This window comes from Lottia gigantea (assembly GCF_000327385.1).
Source record: "Lottia gigantea unplaced genomic scaffold LOTGIsca_14, whole genome shotgun sequence".
Classification (NCBI taxonomy): Eukaryota; Metazoa; Mollusca; class Gastropoda; family Lottiidae; genus Lottia; species Lottia gigantea.
In genome coordinates, this window is record NW_008707617.1 from 2,535,051 (window position 1) to 2,560,390 (window position 25,340).

At 31.8% G+C, this 25,340-nt stretch overlaps 5 protein-coding genes across 5 annotated transcripts; 1 reads left to right on the forward strand and 4 right to left on the reverse strand.

Annotated features, from left to right (window-relative positions):
* Nucleotides 1-727: 727 nt before the first annotated feature.
* Nucleotides 728-1,803, forward strand: LOTGIDRAFT_157531 (hypothetical protein; the record flags this gene model as incomplete). The annotated part of the gene is made up of 2 exons (XM_009049739.1): nt 728-1,400; nt 1,460-1,803. The coding sequence occupies 2 exons, from the start codon at nt 728-730 to the stop codon at nt 1,801-1,803; spliced, it is 1,017 nt and encodes a 338-aa protein (XP_009047987.1).
* A 4,355-nt stretch (nt 1,804-6,158) lies between these two features.
* Nucleotides 6,159-6,824, reverse strand: LOTGIDRAFT_111850 (hypothetical protein; the record flags this gene model as incomplete). Its single annotated transcript, XM_009049740.1, has 1 exon — nt 6,159-6,824. A coding segment is annotated over one exon (666 nt), but the record flags the coding sequence as incomplete, so codon positions are not given.
* Nucleotides 6,825-7,819: 995 nt separating this feature from the next.
* LOTGIDRAFT_157533 (hypothetical protein) lies at nt 7,820-9,767 on the reverse strand (the record flags this gene model as incomplete). Its single annotated transcript, XM_009049741.1, has 4 exons — nt 7,820-7,858; nt 7,990-8,203; nt 8,261-8,620; nt 9,718-9,767. The coding sequence occupies 4 exons, from the start codon at nt 9,765-9,767 to the stop codon at nt 7,820-7,822; spliced, it is 663 nt and encodes a 220-aa protein (XP_009047989.1).
* An 8,919-nt stretch (nt 9,768-18,686) lies between these two features.
* LOTGIDRAFT_157534 (hypothetical protein) lies at nt 18,687-20,096 on the reverse strand (the record flags this gene model as incomplete). The annotated part of the gene is made up of 2 exons (XM_009049742.1): nt 18,687-19,199; nt 20,016-20,096. 2 exons carry the CDS (start codon nt 20,094-20,096, stop codon nt 18,687-18,689), a joined length of 594 nt encoding a protein of 197 aa, XP_009047990.1.
* Nucleotides 20,097-21,994: 1,898 nt separating this feature from the next.
* LOTGIDRAFT_157535 (hypothetical protein) lies at nt 21,995-24,005 on the reverse strand (the record flags this gene model as incomplete). Its single annotated transcript, XM_009049743.1, has 4 exons — nt 21,995-22,482; nt 23,168-23,386; nt 23,439-23,756; nt 23,870-24,005. 4 exons carry the CDS (start codon nt 24,003-24,005, stop codon nt 21,995-21,997), a joined length of 1,161 nt encoding a protein of 386 aa, XP_009047991.1.
* Between the last annotated feature and the right edge of the window lie 1,335 nt (nt 24,006-25,340).

Consider the following 25,340-nt stretch of genomic DNA (forward strand, 5'->3'; position numbering starts at 1 on the left):
AGCGATGGATACTGCTTTATAAAGTGCGTAAATCGTGTTTTAAACGAAGACTACATGAGAGAATTTCAAGATTTCATCAACAGTTTTTCAAAATCAAACAGAAAAGGAGTTATGACAACTGCTAGAATCTGTGAATTTAATAAGAAATTTAATACTTATTTTCAAATTTATATGCCCAAACATAGACATTTTCAACCAAAGAAAGTATCCCAGGAATCAGATTGGGTATTTTACTTACATAAATCACATTTCTGTCTCATTAGAAGAAATAACAAAACCTTAGGCATTACAGAAATAGAAGATAATTACGATGAAAACGTATGGAGAACTTGTAGAGATGATAATGCGATAACGCAAGTTTCACCTCTAAAACTAAACATTTTTCCAACCATTCACGATGATTGTTTAAACGCATGGGATTGCGAAACCTATAGCGAAAAAAAAGCAATTCCTTTCATATGTTCCTTCAACATGAAACATCTAGTTTAGCGGCATGGAGTAATTCATCTAATCTACCAATCAATTTGAGAAAGATCACCGATATTAATATTGCAAAATACACCAAAGATAATTGGGAATCATTATATGCTAAAAGAGATACGTTATGTCTCGGAGCTTGTTTGATAAAATACAATCAAGCAATGAAAGAAGTTGTATTTCAGAATATTTCTAATAATCTTCTTTATCTTTAAAGGGTTGGTATTATTTATATCATTACGATAAAGAAATGGTTGAAGAAGATTGCTATGAAAGTACTAGAATGGTTCGGAAACACACCGAAAAAGAAAACGTAGAAAAAGTTTACTCACATACACACCCTTTTATAAGATATTTTATCAGACAAAGTATTAAAGGAGGAAGAGTTTCGGCAAATCGAAAATCATTTAAAACGAATAAAATGGATGAAATTTGTAATGTATTAAGTGAATACACAGAAACACTAAGTGATAATATAATTGATTTATTCAAAGAATATAGTGCTAACCCAAAAGATAAAACGGAGGTTCATTCGAGACTTAAAAAAATAAAATGTACTAAACTAATGGCCTTTGATGCTAACGGTTTGTACGCTTCCGCTTTAGACAGCGAATATCCGAGAGCGGAAAGTGGTAGACCATTTCGACAAGAAGAAAATAAAGAATTTGTTAAGCTCTTTAATGAGCAGAAATTCAGACCTAGAACTGCTATTTTAAAAGTCTGGTTTGAATATCCTACCAACATGTTCTTCCAACCCATACCAGCTAAAGATAAAATCAGTTTTACGAATAGAATAGGTAAAAAGGAAACTGGCACTAAAATCAGGTTCAGAAATTGTTTCTGTTATGATGTTTTAACATCGGTCGATATTCAAGAAATAGTGAAAGCTGGCGGACGAATTATTAAAATATTAGATGGTAAAGGTAACGAAGAAAATTTTAAAATTCCACCCTATAGAGATTATATTTTTAAATTTTGAGAGATCTAAGAAATAAATATAAACGAGAAGGTAATATCGTAGGTAGTAATTGTATGAAATTATTAGGCAATTCATTGTATGGTAAATCTATTCAGAAGGATATAACTACATCGAGACATCTATGGAGTGAAGCGACTTTAAAAGCCAACTTCGATTCACATGTTATAAACTATGAAAAAGTAAATGATAGTCAATATATAGTTGAGATAAATGAAGAAGAAAAAGAATTTGACTGTACACCTCCTAAATCTACACGACTAACACCTAGTCATTTGGGATCATACCCTAGTCATTTGGGATCATTCGTTTTATCTCACAGTAAAAAGATAGTTTGCGTTGCAAGGTAACATATGCCCACTGGCAGCTGTCAGAAATAATAAAACAGTCTTTAGTGACTAAAGTACAAATTTTCTCATATTGAAGAAATTATTTATGCTGAATAATTCCACAAAATTTTTTAAAATCAATATCAATAACCCAAATACAACAAACAATTAAATCACACAGCTCTAATCAAGGGCAAAAAACAACTTTTGACGCGTGTACAAAGTCAAGGGCAATAACTCGAAAAACCGTACATCAAAAATGCATCAAGTTAGAACTTGTCAGAGATCTTATCAATTCCAATGATCACACCAAGTTTCATCAGAATCGGTTGAAAACTGTAGCTTCAATCCTGCTCACGAACTATTTTTAACAAATTTCAACACGTTTTAACAAAGTCAAGGGCAATAACTCAAAAACTGTTCATCGATAATGCGTCAAGTTAGAACTTGTCCGAGATTTTATCAATTCCAAAGATTACACCAAGTTTCATCAGAATCGGTTGAAAACTGTAGCTTCAATCCTGCTCACGAACTATTTTTAACAAATTTTGACGCGTTTTAACAAAGTCAAGGGCAATAACTCAAAAACCGTTCATCGAAAATGCGTCAAGTTAGAACTTGTCCGAGATCTTATCAATTCCAATGATCACACCAAGTTTCATCAGAATCCGTTGAAAACTGTAGCATCAATCCTGCTCACAAACTATTTTTAACAAATTTTGACGCGTTTTTACAAAGTCAAGGGTAATAACTCAAAAACCGTTCATTGAAAATGCGTCAAGTTAGAACTTGTCCGAGATCTTATTAATTCCAATGATCACACCAAGTTTCATCAGAATCGGTTAAAAACTGTAGCTTCAATCCTGCTCACGAACTATTTTTAACAAATTTCAACACGTTTTAACAAAGTCAAGGGCAATAACTCAATAACTGTTCATCGATAATGCGTCAAGTTAGAACATGTCCGAGCTCTTATCAATTCCAATGATCACACTAAGTTTCATCAGAATCGGTTGAAAACTGTAGCTTCAATCCTGCTCACAAACTATTTTTAACAAATTTTGATGTGTTTTATAAAGTCAAGGGCAATAACTCAAAAACCGTTCATCGAAAATGCGTCAAGTTAGAACTTGTCCGAGATCTTATCAATTCCAATTATCACACCAAGTTTCATCAGAATCGGTTGAAAACTGTAGCTTCAATCCTGCTCACAAACTATTTTTAACAAATTTCAAGGCGTTCTAAGTCAGGGGCAATATCTCAAAAACCGTTCATCGAAAATATGTCAAATTCGAACTTGACCGAGATCTTATCAATCTAAAGCATCACACCAAGTTTTATCAAAATCAGATAAAAACTGTAGTCTCTATAGTGCTCACAAGAAATGTTGACGGACGGACCGACGGACTGGGGCGAAGACAATATACGACCACATATTCATGTGGGCGTATAAAAATCAAAAGAATCTGTAAAAAATTGTCGCCTGTGGATTGAGCACAGGGTTGCACAATATAGCTAATAGAGTGAAACGTCAAGTCAGACACGATATTTCGGTGAAATATTATACGATCATCGCGAAAATCTATAAGGATCATCTTCATAATGACATTGACATACAAAATAAAAATCAAAAGAATCTGTAAACAATTGTAGCCTGTAGAGTGAGCACGAGTTGCACAATATAGCTAATAGAGTAAAACGTCAGGTCAGACACGATATTTCGGTGAAAAATTATCCGATCATCATGAAAATCGATAGATCATCATGAAAATCAATAGGGATCATCTTCATGACGACATAGACATACAAAATAAAAATCAAAAGAATCTGTAAAGAATTGTTGGCTGTAGAGTGAGCACGAGTTGCACAATATAGCTAATAGAGTAAAACGTCCAGTCAGACACGATATTTCGGTGAAAAATTATCCGATCATCACGAAAATCAATAGGGATCATCTTCATAACAACACTGACATACAAAATAAAAATCAAAAGAATCCATAAAGAACTGTAGCCTGTAGAGTGAGCACGAGCCAAATGTGAACGGACGGACGGACAGACTGACGGGGTGATTACAATTATGCCCATCTTACGTGTGGGGGTATAAAAATAATTAATAATTTTATTCACGTGATAGATGGATTTTATAAGCCTGAAATATACTATACGGATACCGATAGATATACAATTCGTCTAACAATTGGGATAAATTAAATGAAGCTGGGTTGGTGTCCGAAAATGATTATTGTAAAGGAAAGAATGATTACGGTGATGGTGGAATTATATTTGGTTTATATTTAGCGCCAAAAGTTAAATACAATATCATTCTAACTTCCAACGGTATTCTAAAAGAAAAGAAAACGTTTAAGGGTTACTCTAAAGATAAGATATCCGTAGAAGATTATATTCAATTAGCTAATGGACACGATGTAACGAATGAATTTAAGAAACCATGGATAAAAAGTTTCACCAATGGAGTAGTTATTCCAAAGGATGATGATAAACAAAAGAAAGTTTTTAGAAGTTTCTAAATCTCGTTAAGAGAAAAGCACCGGACAATGAAGTAATTATGTATCCTTACAACGACGGAAAAGAATTGAACATGGATGAAAACTACGAATTTGATGATTACGATTATATAACTATTCAAGAAGAGAATAAAGAGTGTTAATTTTTTGTTTTAAATGAAGTTGAATAACAATTTCTTTGTTACCAAAATCTATTAACCTATTTTTACCATCTTATCGGTACAGTGAATGTTGGAAGACTGTAAATAATCTGACGTGCGTATTTAATGAAAAAACCACCATTTATTAAATTGCAATGTATATTTATGACATCGATATCATTTTCGATATTAGCTTTGTGTGGTGCTTAAGTGGATTGGGTGTATATTTGTTTATCAAATCCTAGTAACGCATTCAATGAATTTTCTACGTTGAAATCAACTTGACTATAATTTCTTAATATCAATTTTATTTTGTTCAGATTCAAATTACCTTCGAATTCAATATTGTTGAATCTATTGTTGAATATTGTTGACACTTCCTCCATATTCAGATAGGTATTCGTTAACGGCTATGTATTCGTAGATTCCTGGTAGTAAACGTATGGTTTTGAACGTAACTCCATTATCTGTTGATATTTCAATTTGGTTATTTTTTTCGTTGATATTTCTAATGGAATTGTAAACAGAGAAATACTTTAATCCCAATTCATATTCTTGATTGCGAGCGAATTCGTACTCATAATCTAGAGATAATTTAATGTCTGATTTATTTGAGGTGATGACGAATAGTTGTTCTTTATTTGACATTTTTAATCACGCTTTTATAATCATTTTTATCTATGATACCTTTTTCTAGGAGTCTTTTTAATATACAATTTACTTCATTATATTGTCTGTGCGATCGATGTCCTTCCTTCATTGCCGCTAATATTACACGTAATCTATTAAGTAGTTCCTCGTTGTTGTCGGTTAAAAATGTTATACCTTGTCCAGATACCATATCTTCGAATTCGTCTATTTCTTGTGTAATTGAATTGTCTTCAGCATAATCATCTGATACCTCATCTTCATCGGCTTCATATTAATCAGGAATAACTTTATTTAAATATGTTTCAACTGCTTTCGATCTTCTTGTTTCGGGTCCCGACTTTCTTATTGCATGTAGAAATTTTGAGTATGCTAGTAAATCCTTATAATCGGCAATGTGAATATACCGACCATTCATTAATCTATTAATCCTTTTGTTAATGTAAATATTAAGACTTTTGTATCGATTTTGAATATAGGGGAATTTGACTTAATTTCAATTCTAAATCCATTAAACAATAACCCCTAATGATTGGTGAAATACTCTTTGGTAAATCTGGGTCAGGGTTCGAAAAAAGACGATTTATATCATGTCCTAATTATAATACCACTATATACTCGCCATTCATTAAATCTATTAACCCTTTTGTTAATGTAAATATTAAGTTTTTTGTATCGATTTTGAATATAGGGGAATTTGACTTAAATTTAATTCTAAATCCATTAAACAATAACCCCTCATCATCAATAATTGGTGTAATACTCTTTGGTAAATCTGCTTTAGGTTTTGAAAAAAGACTGTTAATATCATCTAATGTCCTAATTATAATACCACCATATGGATTCGCTTCTGGGTGATCTTTATGAGGTTCTATAGGAGGTTTATATTCTAAAGCTAATTTCTTTTTAATATCCTCTTGAGATTTTAATATGGGTTGAAATAGAGTTTGTAATCTGTTATTTTCAACTTGGGTCTTTATTTTATTCTTAGCTTTGATATATTCTTTATTTCTTTTTAAAATATTATTCCAAACACTACTCATTTTTAAAAAAAATAAAATTTAACAAATGTCTGTCACAACTCTTTCACCCGCAGGTTTTCTAGTATTAACGAATATATATCCATGATCATTTGGGTTTTTCCATTGAGCTTTACAAACCATTTTAAATGCATCTCTGTCCATTCTGTGATTTATCGACTGAATGATTTGAGATAAATCCTTATCGTTTAATTCAAATAATAAAAAACAATTTGCATTTTTTCTAATGAACATAGAATCCATCCCGTAAAAAGATTGGGATTGGTATATGCAGTGACAGTTGTGATGTCTTCCTTTCATGAAGAATTCTTGTTGAACAGCTTGATTTCTTTGCGCTACGCAGTCGTCAAACAATATTAAGTTCTTTCGTTTGCTATCAATATTAGTCAAATCTAGGTCATTAACATTTTTTGTAAGAAAAACTTTTATATCCGTTGGATTCTTTGCTTCGATGAAGTTATCTATGATATCTTTTATTTCCACTTCTTCTTCGTTTTCTTCGTAATATTGAAATAGGTCTTGAACATCTTTCTTTGGTAAATATTCTAAAGCTTTGAGGAATTGATAATACGATTGCTCTGGTGTTGTTGTGTAGATATACAAAGAATCGAAATCTAAAAGGTTTGGTATTGTTAACATGTTAAAAGTGAGATGAGTTTTCCCAGAACCGGACCTACCGCATATACACAAGCATTGGGTTACTAGGAAATATTTCTGAATGATTAAATTTTTTGCCCATTTTTTAATATTTTTTTTATTCCAAAAATCACTCCTTCTCCTTTATACTTTGAAAGAAATAATCCTTCTCCAGTGTGTATATTTTTAAAAAATATTCCATTACCCTTATGTTTGACTTGGACTTCTCCTGTGTCAATACTATCTACTAATTTATTTAATCCTTGTTTAACAGTTTTCTTGGTTTCTTCCCCAAATTTTTTCCAAATTCTTTTATTGTGCCTATCATATCTCCCACTCCAGAACCTTTGGCTTCCTTTTCCATTATTAAATTATGTCTACGTTCTTCAGCGGCTTTAGCATCAGCTGCTTTCTTTTCGTTGGCAGATTTGACTGTGGCAGATATTCCTCCAGTAGCTGCACCCGCCGCTGCAATACCACCAAATATTTCCAAATAAAGGTAGAAGGAAAGGTAAAAATCCACCTTCTTTTGCATTCGCGTCAATTCTTTATAAGTCTATATCGTCTCTGACTTGACAATATTTGTATTTATCAATAAGTTTTTTAGTTATGTTGATTTTACCATTGAAAGTTATTACAGTTGGTGAAGCTGTTTCAATAGCTTCTATTATTTTCATAACTAAAGTTTCTGGTTTCATTTTTAAGGGTGTATTTTTTACTCAATTCTTATCATTCTTCTATCTGCTATTTTAATTAAATGTTTTGCTTCTTCGAGTAGTAAACAATAACCGGTTACATCTCCTTGTGTTTTTTCAATATGAATATTTATGTTGACTCCTGTTTTGAAAAGATCTTCTTTGTGAGCTGTTAGATCAAAACAGAAGATTGGATGATTAAGTGCAAAATCTACATATTCAAACTGAGGAGGATTTCCAAATAATTCAATGTTTTTATAGTTTCTATACAATTCAGTATAATCCTTTGTGGTTGGATTAATTGTTAAAGGTTGGTTAGGATAATTATCGTTGTTTAATCTTACTTGAACTTTAAGGATTAAAGGATCTCGAGTTTGGTTCATTGCCACTCTGAAGACATTATTGTTATTCGTTTGAGAATCTAGTAAGTTCTTGAAACCAACTATTAAATATCTTGCTGGTTTAATAGTGTTAGTGATTGGCTATGTGGTGGATTCTCCAGTTAAAGTTATGCTACCTACCGTATTACGATGAAGAAAAGCTATTTCAATATCTTTAGTTAATGAGTTGAATATTCTCGTTTCTACTTCAATTGATGATGTTTTTACGGGTATGAAAAGTTGGAGATTCGTTATTTCTAATTTTGCATCTGAACCATTCTCTTCAAAGAATATCTTATCATCGTTGATTTCTCTTTGTAGATGAATTTTATATGGTAACCCTATGGAAACTTTTCTATGTTACAACAGACCGAATAAAGGATATAATTTCCAATTTACGTAATTACCCCACCTATTATTCTCAACAATATCATTGTACTGAAGTACTCGTTTTTCGAATCCATGATTAGCTGCTCGTGCTACTCTTTCTATTGTGTTTCGAGCAGCAACTCTCACTCTAGCTAAATCAGCATCATTTGCAAGATTTTTTACCGGTTCTTTTAAAACACTTCCATTGCCAACATCGGGTATCCAACCTGAGACTGAATCGAAATCTTTAGGATATAAAACTGTTTTCAACATTGTTTCTATCGGATTTGAACCAGCTTCCAAAACCATCTCGCTAAATAAAGATGGAAAGAAATTATTTTCTAACGTTATATAAGTTTGTGGAACTTGATTCTGAGTTCCATCTTTAATTTTGCAATCACATCTGAAATAAGCATCGGAAAGAAGCAACCAATTCGATAATGAATTTATTTCGAAGGTAATTCTACCACCATCATTCAATTGGGATTTAGAACCAACAGTCAGTGAGATGATAATATAATCCTCTTTTTTCTTGTTAAATGAATAACGAATCGGATCTTATAATCTAAAGATTGGATCTAATGTTTTATTTGCCATTTTTAAGGTTTAAAAATTGAGTAGAAAATTGCGTTTCCAAAAAAGAGTTATCTCCCTTCTACATTATTTAAAACGAGGCTAGAAATGTTATGTTATTTTATATAAGGGTATTTTTAATATGCTTTTTTTGATGGAATGTAGGAAATTGATTGAAGGTGTTTTTGGTGTAGGAAATGAAGGGAGTTTAGGTGTAATACTTTTAGGTCTTTTTTTAGTGAAAGAATTTATGAAATGTAGGGTGTTTAGGTTTTTTGGGAGGGAATTGATGGAATGTAGGGTGTTTAGGTCTTATTTGGGAGCTTACATATTTGTCGCATTTTCCCCATGAAATGAAATGGAATGGGGAATCCCCGTGCGACCAATATGTAAGCTCTAGTACTACTAAGGAATCAATAGAGAATTGTAGTCTGTACGGTGAGCATGAGGTAAATGTGAACGGACGGACCGATAGACGGACCGGGAACTACAATATACGCCCATACTTACGTGTGGGCATATAAAAATGATATTATACATTGTGACAACAAGAATTGCTGTATATTATTTTATATCTGCTCTTGTCGCAAATGCATGACACAAAAAAATGTGAAATATAGAAAAACAAAACAAAAAAGAAAAAAATTTGGATAAATAAAGTCAACTTATATTATTGACATACCATATTAAAGATCAACACTATCTCCACAACATTCTACCGAGTCAAACTCATAACTTGGATGAACTTAATGGCACAATCCTGAAAATATACATGTAATTCTAAATATGGCAATCAATCAAATTTCATACTCAATTCATATAAACCTACAGTAACATTTCTATTCAGAATCAACATTTACTTAGTCACAGAATAGCAATAAAAATTATAAATGAAAATATTAAGCTTATAAAATTTGATTCACTTACAGCAAAAATGACTCATCTTCATCTCTTGCTTTCTTCTCATACCTTGTCATAAGTTCTCTTCACTAGTATCAGAAAGTTGTTACATACCAGAAACCATGGGTGAATTAACAATACTCCTAGAATTTGAAAATTCAAAATTCTTTGATATCAAATATAACAAATAATATGGTGTTCACTGAACAATGGACATCCTAATTTCTTGGTTATCGAACTTAGGTTGATTATTTGTATAATCCCTTTTCCATCTGTGAGTCAAAAGTAAAACTGATAATAAGAATCAATGATAAATGGAAAAAAAACAAGCAAAAAGTAAACATACCCTTCTGAAATCACTAATAATAATAATCAGTAGCCATTGCATATCTGCTTGAAAGCTTGATGCTGCAGATGAACTGGGCCTAACAGTAGACAGCTTAGGCTGTCATACCTATTGTAAAATATAAAAACAAACTCAGTACTAATTGCATATTTTGTAGGATTTGGAATCCTTGGCTTAAGTCAGTTGAATATTAGTTATATTGTTAGCTTTTGCACTAATCAACTGTATAAATGATTGGATGGAAAGGCATTTGTATAGCACAGAGACTTTAAAACATTCATCTTTGAACTTTTCTCAAAAAAAGGTTGACAAAGCAACAAAAATGAGTGGAAATGCCTATTCTTACAGGAAAAAAGCCGAAAAATGACATTGTAATCAACGTGTTGTGTAGTTGATAAAATGTTCTTCAAGCTTTCATGTCATTGGAAAATAGAAATGAAAGTAGAAATAATTCTCCCTCACGGGCCCTATTCTTACCGACTGTTGAGCAAGAGAGTGGCTGCCTCACCGTTTGATATTAACTGATTCTCCTCCATGAAATTAAACCAACGTTCAAAGACATCCTTAGCTAAACATATTCTTGGATTTTCTTGATCCCATTTCTTCCTTTTTCCCTTTATTTTCTGAATCTGAAGCCTTTTTAAATTGTAAACAGTGCATTCTTCCTGCCGCCATATTGTTATTGTGAGGAAAGTAAGTAATGCTGGGAGTGCACATGCGCGCATATTTAAACGATTTTTAACCAATCACAGATGTCCCCGACTGTATACACTGGTTATTTGAAAAAAGACTGGACAATTTTGTTATCATGGTCACGCTATAAAAATCCTCGTCGTAATTAGCTAATTACGAGCTAATTAGAATACCTGTAATTCGATTGACATAAGTATCAGCCATCCAATAATCGAATATATATATATAATTAAATCACGATTCCTTTAACACGGTATCACGCAATTTGATTGTATAACAGCAGTTACATGAATTCGGTTTATATCTGTGTAAACGGAATGTAAATATAAGCTCCGTCCCTTAGCAGACTACTTTTATCATTGAGTTAGATTGACGCAGCCACTACACAGCGTCGATGTCTTTCCTTCGTACCTCACCAGAGCCGAAATCAACACTTCACTGAAGGATTACGTTTTTTTACAAATTCCCTCGAATGTGAATTCTCCAAATATCAACAAAATCATGATTTTTGGACTTATTTCAAACTCAGCTTTCAATAATTGAACTTGAAAGCAATAGACAGTAGACTATAAATAGGTGACCTACTTATTGCTGATTGGCTGGCTGTTCTCTTGAAAGTCTCTATTGTTAGTATCAGTTCATTAACATTATGTTAAAATTTTAGATATTTGTGCGCCAATTTTGTCCCTTAGTTTGTTGCTATTTTAGATAAATATTTAAACACGCATTCGAGTTGATTTAATTATAAGGAATGACCTGAACATTTTTTCAGTTTATCGATGTATTATGATAAATAAATGAAAATAATCTTTAAACAAATATATGTTGATATGGCCAAGTTTTATAAAACTCAAAATGGGACCTCAGGGTAAAACTGGATCCTCATGGTAAAACTGGATTTGCGTTAATGGGCTAAATAATAAGAGTGGCTCTGCAGTGAGTTAACCTCTTGCTCGCTAGCCTGAAGGTCCAGGGTTCAATCCTGCATAGGTCGAGATAATATTTTTCGACCCGGTTTCCCCCTGTCAGTGATGCAGGTAAGAGGGACTGACATGGAAAAAGCGTCTTGTCCTTCGGATGGGACAATACAGGCTGTGCACGTTAAAGATCCCTCGAAAGTTGGACAGTTGAACAGGCTAATGCCACTGTCCTGAGAAATGTATGACGTAAAACTCTATTCATTTTTATACGCCCACATGAAATGCCTACGAAAAATATTGAGTATGAGTTATTGCCCTTATTCTTGAAAACAGGTTCAATTTTTAGCTTGTAAACACTCTTGACGGATTTTAACGAAATTTGGCTTGAGTGTTTGTTATCACCCAAGGATAAAACCAATTGAAAATCAGAAAAATTGAAAATATTTAGTATAAGTTATTGCAATTGTTCTTGCTAACTCGTTCTATTTGTAGCTTGTAAAAACTCGTAGAAGGTATGATTCTTGCCGAATTTGGACAAAACCTGGTTTTATTATTCATTAGCGTCCTGAAGATTGAATATATGTCTTCTACAGTCTCACGAGCTAAAGATTGAACACTTTTTCAAGAACTAGGGCAATAACTCATACTCCATATTATTCAGTATCACCCTAAAGAGTTCAAAAGGAGTGTATGACTGAAGGTTGAATATTTCATACTGGTGATTGTTACTGAACTGCTAAATATTTATGTTCAAAATCAATGCTGCCAGTGGGCGTATATTACCTTGCCTGGCAAGCTATCTTTTAGTAGGGGAGCTAGGTCAGGTTTATTTTCGCTCAAATTTATTGTAATGCTTAGTAGACACTAGTCGAGTTTGATTTAACTTTATGTAGGCCTACAACTCTCTCTTCACTCATTTTGTAGAGCAACCTAAATAATGTCCAAAATCGGTGCTTAAGAAAGTCAGACCCCTTGCTCTCCTCCATTAAAAACACCCCTGTTGAAGTGCCATTTTTGTCTAGATGCATGACATAAACCAGGAATGACATAAAGATGCAAACCTTCTTGCGTAGAAGTAGGGCCACATCTGGTCACGAGGAAAAATCAAACGCATTTTGAAGAGCAAGGGCAATAATTCATATAAAATATTTTTTGATTTTATTGCTTTTCAAAAGGGTTCATCCTTGGGTGATAATTAACAATTTCGTGAAGTTTTGTCAAAATCTGTAAAGAATTGTGACTTTTAGAGTGTTTACGAGCTAAAAATTGAGCGCGTTCTGAAGAACAAGGGCAATAACATATATTAAATATTTTTTCGATTTTATCGATAGGGTTCATCCTTGGTTGATAATAAACAATTTCAGCAAGTTTTGTCAAAATCCGTTAAGAATTGTGACTTGTAGAGTATTTACGAGCTAAAAATAGAACGCGTTTTGAAGAACAAGTGCAATAATTGATATAAAATATTTTTCGATTTTATTGATTTTCAATAGGGTTCATCCTTGGGTGAGTAGTATGTGTACATTACCATATGCCGTTTTATCATATGCCATTTTGCCATATCCCGACTTTTTTTTACCAAATTGAGCATGCTGTCACATACACTACGTTCCCCCCATTTTACCATATTATGCGGATTTACCAAAAAAAAAATTTTCCCAAATTGAGCATGCTATCACATACTGTCTCATATACAACATTTTTCCCAAATTCACCATACTGTCACATACCCTACATTCCATCAACAAAACAGACCACAATTTCTACTCAAATTTTAAACCTTAAAAATGGCAAATAAAAATTACATACTAGATCCAATCTTTAAATTATACGATCCCATTCGTTATTCATCTAAAAAGAAAAAAAAGGATTATATTATCATCTCTACTACTGTTGGTTCTAAATCCTAGTTGAATGAAATAAATTAATTATCAAATTGGTTGCTTCTTACTGATGCTTATTTCAGATGCGATTTCAAAATCAAAGATGGAACTCCCAATGAAAATCGTGTACCACAAACTAATACAACGTTAGAAAACAATTTCTTTCCATCTTTATTTAGCGAGATGGTTTTGGAAGCTGGTTCAAATCCTACAGAAACCATTTAACACCCTGGGGAATTTGACACAATGTTGAAAACAGTTCTTTATCCCAAAAATTACGCTTCAGTCTCAGGCTGGATACCCAATGTTGGTGATGGAAGTGTTTTAAAAGAACCGGTAAGAAATGTTGCAAATGATGCAGATTTAACTAGAGTGAGAGTTGTTGCTCGAAACACAATAGAAAGAGTAGACGAGCAGCTATTCATGGATTCGAAAAATGAGTAAATCAGTATAACAATGTTGTTGAAAATAATAGGTGAGGTAATTACGTAAATTGGAACACAGAAAAGTTTCAATAGGGTTACCATATAAAATTCATCTACAAAGAGAAATCAACGATGATAAGATATTCTTTGGAGAGAATGCTTCAGATGCAAAATTAGAAATAACGAATCTCCAACTTTATATACCGGTAATAACACCATCAAATGAAGTAGAAACGAGAATATTCAACTCATTAAGTAAAGATATTGAAATAGCTTTCCTTCGTCGCAACACGGTAGGTAGCATGACTTTAACTGGAGAATCCACTACTTGGCCAATCACCAATACTATTAAACCAGCAAGATATTTAATGGTTGGTTTCAAGAACTTAGCAGACTTACAGACAAATAAGAATAATATCTTTAGAGTAGCAATGAACCAAACTCAAGATTATAATTATTGTATAGAAACTATAAAAACATTTGTGAATTATTTGGAAATCCACCTCAGTTTGAATATGTAGATTTTGCACTTTATTATCCAATCTTCTGTTTTGATCTATCAGCTCACCAATAAGATCTTTCCAAACAGGAGTGAACATAAATATTCATATTGAAAAAACACCAGGACATGTAACCGGGTATTGTTTACTACTCGAAGAAGCAAAACATTAAATTAAAATAGCAGATTGAAGAATGATAAGAATTGAGTAAAAAATACACCCTTAAAAATTAAGCCAGAAACTTTAAACAGCTTTACCAACTGTAATAACTTTCAACGGTAAAAAAATCAGCATAACTAAAAAACTTATTGATAAATACAAATATTGTAAATTCAGGGACAATATAGACTTAGAAAGAATTGACGCGAATGCAAAGGAAGGTGGATTTTTACCTTTCCTACTACCTTTGATATTTAGCGGTCTTTCCCCAGCCGGTATAGCAGCTGGTGGTACAGACGCCGCAGTATGAGCTGCCAACGATAAGAAAGCAGCTGATGCTAAAGCCGTCTATGAAAAGACAGCAGCTGCAGTAAAAGATGCTGAAGAACATAGACACAATTTAGCAACGGAAAAGTTGGCAGCAGAGGATGAAAAAAGTAAAGATTGCTTGCCAGGCAAGGTAATATACGCCCACTGGCAGCTTTGATTATGAATAAAAATATTTAGCAGTACAGTAACAATCACCAGTATGAAATATTCAACATTCAGTCATACACTTCTTTTGAATTCTTTAGGGCGATACTGAATAATATTTTGAGTATGAGTTATTGCCCTTGTTCTTGAAAACATGTTCAATTTTTAGCTTGTGAAAACTCTAGAAGGCAAATATTCAATCTTAAGCACGTACTGAATAATAAAACCAAGTTTTGTCAAAATCCAGCAAGAATCATGCCTTTTAGTGTTTAAGAGCTAAAATTTGAAAGTGTTTTCAAGAACGAGGTCAATAACTCCTATGAAACATATTTAGATTTTTTTTAATTTCGATAGGGTTCATCCATGGGTGATAATAAACAATTTACCAAGTTTCGTCAAAATCTGTCAAGAATTGAGCCTTCTAGAATGCTAAAAATTGAACACGTTTTCAAGAACAAGAGCAATAACTCAAACTAAATATTTTTCGATTTTTCTGATTTTCCATAGGCTTCATCCTTGGGTGATAACAAACACTCAAGCCAAGTTTCGTCAAAATCCGTCAAGAATTGTGCCTTCTAGAATGTTTACGAGGTAAAAATTGAACGCGTTTTCAAGAACAAGGGCAATAACTCATACTAAATATTTTTCGATTCTTCTGATTTTCAATAGGGTTTATCCTTAGGTGATAGCAAACACTCATGCCAAGTTTTGTCAAAATCTGTCTAGGATTGTACCTTCTAGAATGTTTACGAGCTAAAAATTGAACGTGTTTACAAGAACAAGGGCAATAACTTATACTAAATATTTTTCGATTCCTCTGATTTTCAATAGGGTTCATCCTTGGGTGATAACGAACACTCATACCAAGTTTTGTCACAATCCGTCAAGAATTGTGTCTTGTCTTGTGGACGGACGGAACGATGGACCGACGTACATTGGTGATGCCAATATACGCCCCCCATTTCTGAAATGGGGGGCATATAAAAAATGGGAAGGAAATTCAAACATTCAGAAATATTTCCTAGTAACCCAATGCTCATGTGTATATGCGGTAGTTCCGGTTCTGGGAAAACTCATCTCACTTTTAACATGTTGACAACATCAAAACTTTTGGATTTCAATTCATTATATATCTACACTACTACACCAGAGCAATCATATTATCAATTCCTCAAAGCTTTAGAATATTTACCAAAGAAAGACGTTCAAGACATATTTCAATATTATGAATAAAACGAAGAAGAAGTGGGAATAAAAGATATAGATAACTACATTAAAGCAAAGAATCCATAGTTTTTCTTTCTAAAAATGTTAATGATCTAGATTTGTCTAAAATTGGTAGCAATCGAAAGAACTTAATATTGTTTGACGACTGCGTAGCACAAAGAAATCAAGCTGTTCAACAAGAATTCTTCACGAAAGGAAGACATCACAACTGTCACTGCATATACCAATCCCAATCTTTTTACGGGATGGATTCTATGTTTATTAGAAAAAATGCAAATTTTTTTTTTATTATTCGAATTAAACGACAAAGATTTATCTCAAATCATTTAGTCTATAAATCACGGAATGGATAGAGATACATTACAAAAAGGTTTGTAAAGTTCAATGGAGACACCCAGATGATCATGGATATATATTTGTAAATACTAGAAAACCTGCGTTTGAAAGAGATATGATCGACATATGTTAATTTTATTTTTTAAAAATGAGTAGCGATTGGAATAATATTTTAAAAAGAAATAAAGAATATATCAAAGCTAAGAATAAAATAAAGACCCAAGTTGAAAAATAACAAATTACAACAACTTGGATTAACAGAAAATCTACAAACTCTATTTCAACCAATATTAAAAACTCAAGAGGATATTAAAAGAAAATTAGTTTTAGAATATAGAAATGAAAAAATGAAATGAATGGAGTTTTACGTCCTACTTTTCTGCACCATGTGGGCTAATGAAGACGGGAAATGCCATGCAGGGTGCGATAAGGGAAATTTTGCCAGGACAGCGGCATTAGCGGGGCCTCGGTTTATTGTCCTATCCGAACGCCTAGACGCTTTTTCCATGTCAGCCCCTCTTACCTGCATCACTGACAGGGGGAAACCGGGTTGAAAAATCCGAAGGTTTTATCTCGACCTATGCTGGGATTGAATCCTGGACCTTCAGGTTAGCGAGCAAGCGTCTAACTCACTGAGCCACCGCGGCTCCCTTTAGAATATAGAGCCATGCCTCGTATAGAAGCTCATAAAGATCAGCCCAAACCGAATAAATATAGTGGTATTATAATTAGGACATTAGATGATATAAATCGTCTTTTTTCAAACCCTGACCCAGATTTACCAAAGAGTATTTCACCAATCATTGATGATGAGGGGTTATTGTTTAATGGATTTAGAATTGAAATTAAGTCAAATTCCCCAATATTCAAAATCGATACAAAAGACTTAATATTTACATTAACAAAAGGATTAATAGATTAATGAATGGTGGGTATATTCACATTGCCGATAACAAGGATTTAGTAGCATACACAAAATTTCTTCATGCAATTAGAAAGTCAGGACCTGAAACAAGAAGATCGAAAGCAGTTGATCTATATATAAAAAAAGTTATTGGTGATGAATATGAAGTTGACGAAGCAGAAAATGAAGACAATTCAATCATACAAGAAATAGACGAATTCAAGATATGGTATCTGGACAAGATATAATGTTTTTATCTGACAACAACCAGGAACTACTTAATAGATTACAAATAATATTACGGCAATGAAGGAAGGTTATCGATCACACAGACAATATAATGAAGTAAATTGCATATTCTAAAAACTCCTCGAAAAAGGTATCATAGATAAAAGTGATTATAAAAGAGTGATTAAAAATGTCAAATAAAGAACAACTATTCATTATCACCTCAAATAAATCAGACATTAAATTGTCTCTAGATTATAGTATGAACTCGATCGCAATCGAGAATATGAATTGGGATTAAAGTATTTCTCTGTTTACAATTCCATTAGAAATATCAACGAAAATAATAACCAAATAAAGATATAAACAGATAATGGAGTTACAGTCAAAACCATAAGTTTACTACCAGGAAGCTATGAATACGTAGCCATTAACGATTACCATTAGCCATTATCTGAATATGGAGGAAGTGTAAATGTTAGAAACAATATTGAATTCGAAGGTAATTTGAATCTGAACAAAATAAAATTAATATTAAGAAATAAGAGTCAAGTTGATTTTAATGTACAAAATTCATTAAATACTTTACTAGGGTTTGATAAAAAAATATACACCCAATCCACTTTAGCACCACACTAAGCTAATATCGAAAGTGATATCGATGTAATAAATATTCACTGCAATTTGATAAACGGTGGATTTTTCAACAAATACAAAAGCATTCCAACATTCACTGTACCGATAGAATTATAGAGAAACCATTTCAAACAAGATATTTACCACTTAATTCCTTTATGATTAAAGATATAAATCTGGAAATCAAAGATGGTAAAAATAGGTTTATAGATTTTGGAAATGAGGAAATTGTAATTCAACTTCATTTAAAACAAAAGAACTAAATTTATTTTAATGGATCATCATTAGATACATTTGTAAAATAATCAAAATCATCAAATACATAATCGTCATCCAAGCACATCTCCCTCCCAGAGTTGTAAGGATACATTTTTCCTTCATCATCTGGTGCTTTTCTCTTCACTAAATTCAAATAACTTCTAAATCTTTTAGTTTGTTTTTCATTAGGAATAACTATTCCATCAGTAAAACTCTTTCCCCATGGTTTATCAAATTCATTCGTCACATCATGTCCGCTAGCTAATTGAACATAATTGTCCACCTTAATCTTATAGTTAGAGTATCCCTTAAACGTTTTCTTTTCTTTCAAAACACCATCAGAAGTCAAAATGATATTATATTTAACTTTTGATGCTAAATACATACCAAAAATAATTCCACCATCTCCATAGTCATTCTTTCCTTTGCAATATTCAGTTTCAGATACCAACCCAGCTTTATTTAATTTATCCCAATTTAGAAGAAATGTATAAACTATCAGTATCTGTATAGTATATTTCTGGTTTATAAAATCCATCTATTACATGAATAAAATTGTTCATTATTCCTTTACTGTGAGATAATATAAACGCACCTAAATGAGTGGGTGTTAATCTTGAAGAATCCTTTGGAGGAACAAACTCTTTTTCTTCGTCATTAATCTCGACAATGTATTGAGTATCATTTAGTTTGTCATACTTCTTGACGTGATTGTCGTAATTAAGGCGGAAGCTTTCTTCATTCCATAAATGCAATGAGGTATTTCTATCTCTTTGAATAGATTAACCGTATAAGGAATTACCTAACAACTTCATGCAGTTACTAGCAACCACATCCCAATCCTTTTTGTATTTATTCCTTAAAACCTTTAAAATTAAAATGTAATCTCTATATGGTTGAGTTTTAAAATTTTCTTCATTGACTATTCCATCTAATATCCTGAGTATTTTACCACCAGCTTTAATTACTTCTTGAATGTCAACCGATGTTAAAACATCTGAACAGAAGCCATTTCTAAACCTGATTTTAGTGCCAGTTTCCTTCTTATCTATTCTATTCGTAAAAGTTATTTTATCTTTAGCTGGTATGGGTTGAAAGAACAGTAGGATATTCAAACCAGACTTTTAAAATAGCTGTTCTAGGTCTGAATTTCTCTTCATTAAATAGCTTAACAAATTCTTCTTCTTCCTCAGGTAAAAATGCTCTAGCACTTTCAGCTTTTGGATATTCACCTTCTGTCATAGCAGAGGCATACAACCCATTAGTGCAAATGCTATCAGTTTAGAATAGTCCAGCTCTTTGAGTTTAGCGTGAACTTCTGTTTTATCTTTTGTACTTGTGCTGTATTCTTTGAATCTATTATTCCTTCACTGTCACTTTCTAAATACTCCTTTAATATGGCGCAAATCTCATTCATTTTGTCCGTTTCAAATGACTTTAAAGATAGCGCCAGAGCTGTTAGATTATTTAAAATGTTTTGGAAGACAGTTTGTTTCATTGCTTGATTGTATTTTATCAAAAAGACTCCAAGACAGAGAGCATCTCTTTTAGCATTTGGCTCCCATTCATGTCTTTAAGGTTCCCAGTTGCCTTTAGTGCATTTAGCAATGTCAACATTCATTATTTTTCTCAAATTCATCGGTAGATTAGATGAATTACCCCATGCCGCCAAACTAGTGCTTTGATTTTGAAATGAACAACTGAGACATATGTTTTGTAAATAGTTATTTTTATCAGATATTTTTTTCTCTCTTTTCCACTTTTTCTGCAATCTTTCTTCTTTATATGGATTAGATACAGGAAGAGATAGAATTTTTTTATCTGTTACTAATGGACATTGTGTTAATTTTTTTACCCTTTTAAGTGCAATCCAGTTGTCAAAACCACTGCCGTTATGGGAAATTAAGGTTAGTCTTTTTTGATCTACTGTACCTAAACTACGCATCATCTGATCAAAACATTCTGTTCCTACAAATATTTCTACTATATTAGTCATGAGTTTGTTGTAAAATTCTTCTGTAATGGGATCAGTTGGCTTTCAATCTGGGAATACTCTTTTAGTTAGTTCTAGTTTTTCCCTTAGTTTTTCCAAATTGACTAAAGTACAGCAATAAGGAATTGCTTTATTACCCCCCTCTTCACAATATGTTTCACAATCCCAAGCGAATAAAGTATCATCATGAGGTTGTGAAATCATGTTTAGTTTTAACTGAGCAAAACATGTTACTGCATCATCATCTCTGCAGGTTCTCCATACATTTTCATTATAGTTTTCTTCTATTTCTTTAATACCCAAAGCTTTATTATTTCTTCTTATCAAACAGAAATGTTCTTTATGTAAGTAAAAAACCCAATCTAAGTCTATGTTTACATATCTTGGTTGAAAATGACTGTCTTAAGGGTTATTGATTTGAAAATTTGTATTAAATCGATCGTTGAATAGCTTAAATCTTCCAACTGTCATCACTCCTTTTCTTTTTGCTTTTTGAAAACTGTTGATAAATTTTTCAAATTCTTTTGATAAGTCTTTATTCATAAAGTGATTTACACACTTTATAAAACAATAACCATCGCTTGGTATGTAACAATTTTGCCTTGTATTCATTTATCTTTTTAAGTAGATTTCCACCTCTGCCAGTTTAGATCTTTTTACTATTCTAAAATTATTTTTGCGGAAAATAATATCTTCTGTAAAATACCAATCAGAAGCCTTAGATTTATCATGCATCTTTGAATAAACAATCTGGAAAGTTTGAGCATTGAATCCAGATAACGTCATGTCTTGTTTTTATATTACCCTTCTTCATATATTCGACCATTTATTTCAATATGACCTTTAATTTTAAAATCATTAAATAGAATAGTTATTCTCTTGATTAATTCTGAATAAAGCATATATGTGGCTGATATTTTAATTTCATTCTCCTCACTTTTAAAAATATTATCAACTACATATTTAAAGTTTTCTTCATTTTCTTTCTTAAATTTACGCGAAAATAAATTAGATATTGAATTGAATATCGATGAAAAAAGTGTTTTGGATAATCCTTTGTCTAAATTTCCTATTTTATCCATTCTTTTTTAAGTATCTATTTTTTAACTAGGAATTTTTCACTTTTATTGATGATATTTCTACATCAAATTTATCTAAAATTTCATTGAATTCTTCTAATTCTTCAATGGTTATGTTATCTTCTCTCGATCTTTCAAAAATATAAATAATTTATTAAGATATGAATTTAAAATTTCTATTTTCTTGCCACTGTTATCCCTATTGTTAGAACTGTGCTTAATGTTTTGAAAACAGAATCAATTCTACTCCATGTTTTTCTGCATTTGTTGAAGTGTTATAAATTGTTTATCTCTATGACTTTTGTGAATATTGACTGAGGTAAATAAATTAGTTGAAGAGATAATTCCATGTTCGTGTAAAAAACTACTATTAACAAAATATATTTTTACATATTCAAAGTCTGTTACTCGTAAAAACTGATAACTGATTGGCCTTCCTTCTACTTTTTGTGGTTTTGGATTTCTAATGATATTCATTGATGGTGAAGTTTCTGTCTCCAATATCATATCAAATTCACTCAATGAAAGCGTATCATTTTTTTTATCTGGTATGATTAACATTCTAAACCTATCTATATATTTTCCACTTGTTCTAATTTCATAAAAGTGATTAAACTTGCTGTTTTCGTCGTTAATTTCATATTTTTTAGTTTCTACATTTTCTGTACCATTGATACTGAAGAACTTTACGAGTGTTAAATTGACGATTAGATGTAATTCCTGAGTTTTGTCTGAAGAATATCGAATCAACTTTTGCCTGTATAGGAAAAAGGAATGGATGATTACCATGAAACATGGCATGGGGGTAAATATATTCTGGAGGAGAAAATTTTCTTATATTTGCTGTAAACCATTTCCAAATGGAAGATTGAAATAATATGATTTATTTTTTCCTTGTGATGCTTTTCTAATGCGGCTATATTTTTTTGCTGTTTTAAAACTTCGTTATTAATTATGGTTATCTGTTGTTGAATAACACTATCATCAATATTTTGTATTTGTTGTTGAATATAGGTTTTAATCTCAATCATCAATGTTCTATAATTGTTGTTGAATATAGGTTTTGATTTCGCTATCATCAATGTTCTATTTTTGTTGTTTAATATTTGTTAGTTCTTTTTGTAATTCACTGTTAAGTTTAGTTTCCAAAGCATTTAATTCCTGTTGAAATGTATCTTCATTTTCATCTGGAATGTTATCTATTAATTGTTGAATGTCTAATTTTTGTTTTGCAATCTTATCATCTAATTTAGATATTAATGAAATTAAATATTGTAACTCAGTTTTGTTCACTACGTTGACCAATTCTTTTTGAATAAAACTTATTAAACCTTTTACCTCTTGTTGTAGTTTAGTTTCAAAAAGTTTTAAAATTTTTATTATTTAGTTGACGTTTGAAGAATCTTTTCACATTACTTATTTTATCTTCTAAATGGTTTTTATTTACTTCAATTGAATTTATTTGTTCCCGTAAATATTTCTTGTGAACAGCGTCATTATCGTTTTCCGGAGACTTTAAATTAGTTACTTTGAAATTGTTCATATCTAAATCACCTTGAAGAGTGTCTCCGATTTGATCCACAAAGTAAGGTTTCGCTTTATTTATCCACGCTGTAGTGTTAGGTTTTTTAGTTTCTAAAGATAAAGAACCTCATCCAAACTTGTTTTTGAATAAAACTTATCAAACCTGCTACCTCTTGCTGTAGTTTAGTATCATTAATAACATTTTTATTATTTAGTTGACGTTTGAAGAGCCTTTTCACATTACTTATTTTATCTTCCAAATGGTTTTTATTTACTTTAATTGAATTTATTTGTTCCCGTAAATATTTCTTGTGAACAGCATCATTATCATTTTCCGGAGATTTTATATCAGTTACTTTGAAATTTTCATCCAACTGATATAAAACCCAAAGTGAAAGCTGTCCACAAAACTCTTGTCCTGGTAATTGAATTTGAAATGTAGAACATTTGATTGGTTTATTCATTATCTCTTCAGTTGATTCTAATCCAAAAGAATAAAAAAAATATAAGTTTTTTGATGAGTCTTTGTACAAAGCAGAATGATGAACTCCTTTTGATCGGAAGTATGTATATTTGTTATAACATAAAATTTACCTTTCTTATATTTGAGATCATTTATTTCATCTCTCATACAATAATAAAACGGTGATATATTTAACTCATTCGCCCATCTCATAAGTTGAAAGTTTGTGGTTGTATCAGTTCCATATTTATTGAGGAAGATATTCATTTTCAAAAGTCATTTTGAAGTTCGTTTTGATAAAACCTACCTATGATTTGTTCTTTGTCATGATCGATTAATTCAATTAATTTGTTGGAGGTGATGTGGTGTTTACTTTATCAACGATGAATATTTCGTTTGTCCAGTATCCAACATAACCTTTTTCGAATTTACTTTTATATTTGAAAATACAAACGCAATCTCCAACTTTAAATTTGGGTTTAATATTTAAATTATTTATTTCATTTTCAAAATTATTAAGTGAAGAAGAAAACTTTATAATATCTGGATTTTGACCAGCTTCCATTGGAGAAACACTGATGGAAGAATGAATTTTATTATTATATTCTGATACTACAGTGGGTAAAATCTTTAACCATTTTTGAGACTTTAGTTCTGTGAATTTTTTAAACAGTTTTGAATTAAGAGTCCTTTTAAATCTTTCTACTACTACAGCTTTTCCCTCGTTATGAGTACTGTAAATTTCAAAGCAATAGATTACATATTTTTATTATAAACTTCGCTTTCTTTATCTACCCATAACTTTTTGGGTTTTCTGTTTCATGATCGTTTCAAAAGCATGTTTGACTGATAATCCTGTTTTGTTTTTCAAAGGAATAACCCAAGCATATCTCGTATACATATCTATAACTGTTAAGCAATATTTATATCTTCTTTCGACTGGCATATTAATTAAATCGGCTGACTATATTTCATCTTTTACTTTAACTTTTAAAAAGTTTTTAGTTTTTCTAAATTCTTTATGAATTTCATCTGCCAATCCCATGCCCAATTTCATCTTTGCTTTTAACAGTTTTATGATCAGAGCCCTTTGCATTCTCTCTTTGAAAGTTGAATTTGGAATATTTTCAAGTTCGGTTATCATTTGTCTGTCTGCTTCGTGTCTAAACTTTATGTCTTTATTTCTATATAAAATATCGTGTTTAAGCGCAGCGGCGTCAACTCTATTGACTGGTTCATCACCCGGTTTGGGTTTATCTAGTACCTGGACCAGTGTAATTATGGCCGGGAAGATGTTTTTCTCCAGGATACTTTGCCCATGGAAATCCAGGAAGAGAGCCCAATGATTTTTGTATATCTGAACCGAAATAAGTTTGGAGCGTGAGCGACAATCATTTTTATCCTATAACTTTAAAACCTTTTCCTGTGCTTTCTTCTAATCTCCTGTTACGTAGTTCTCTTATTAGTTGTAATTCTTTCAACTCGTCAGATTGTTTCACTGCGTCGCTTATACTCTTTCCCGCTTCCGCGATAGATCCTATAGCTTTTATATCTCGGATGAAACAAAGCTAGCTACTTTTATAATTTTTTTTTTACGTAGAG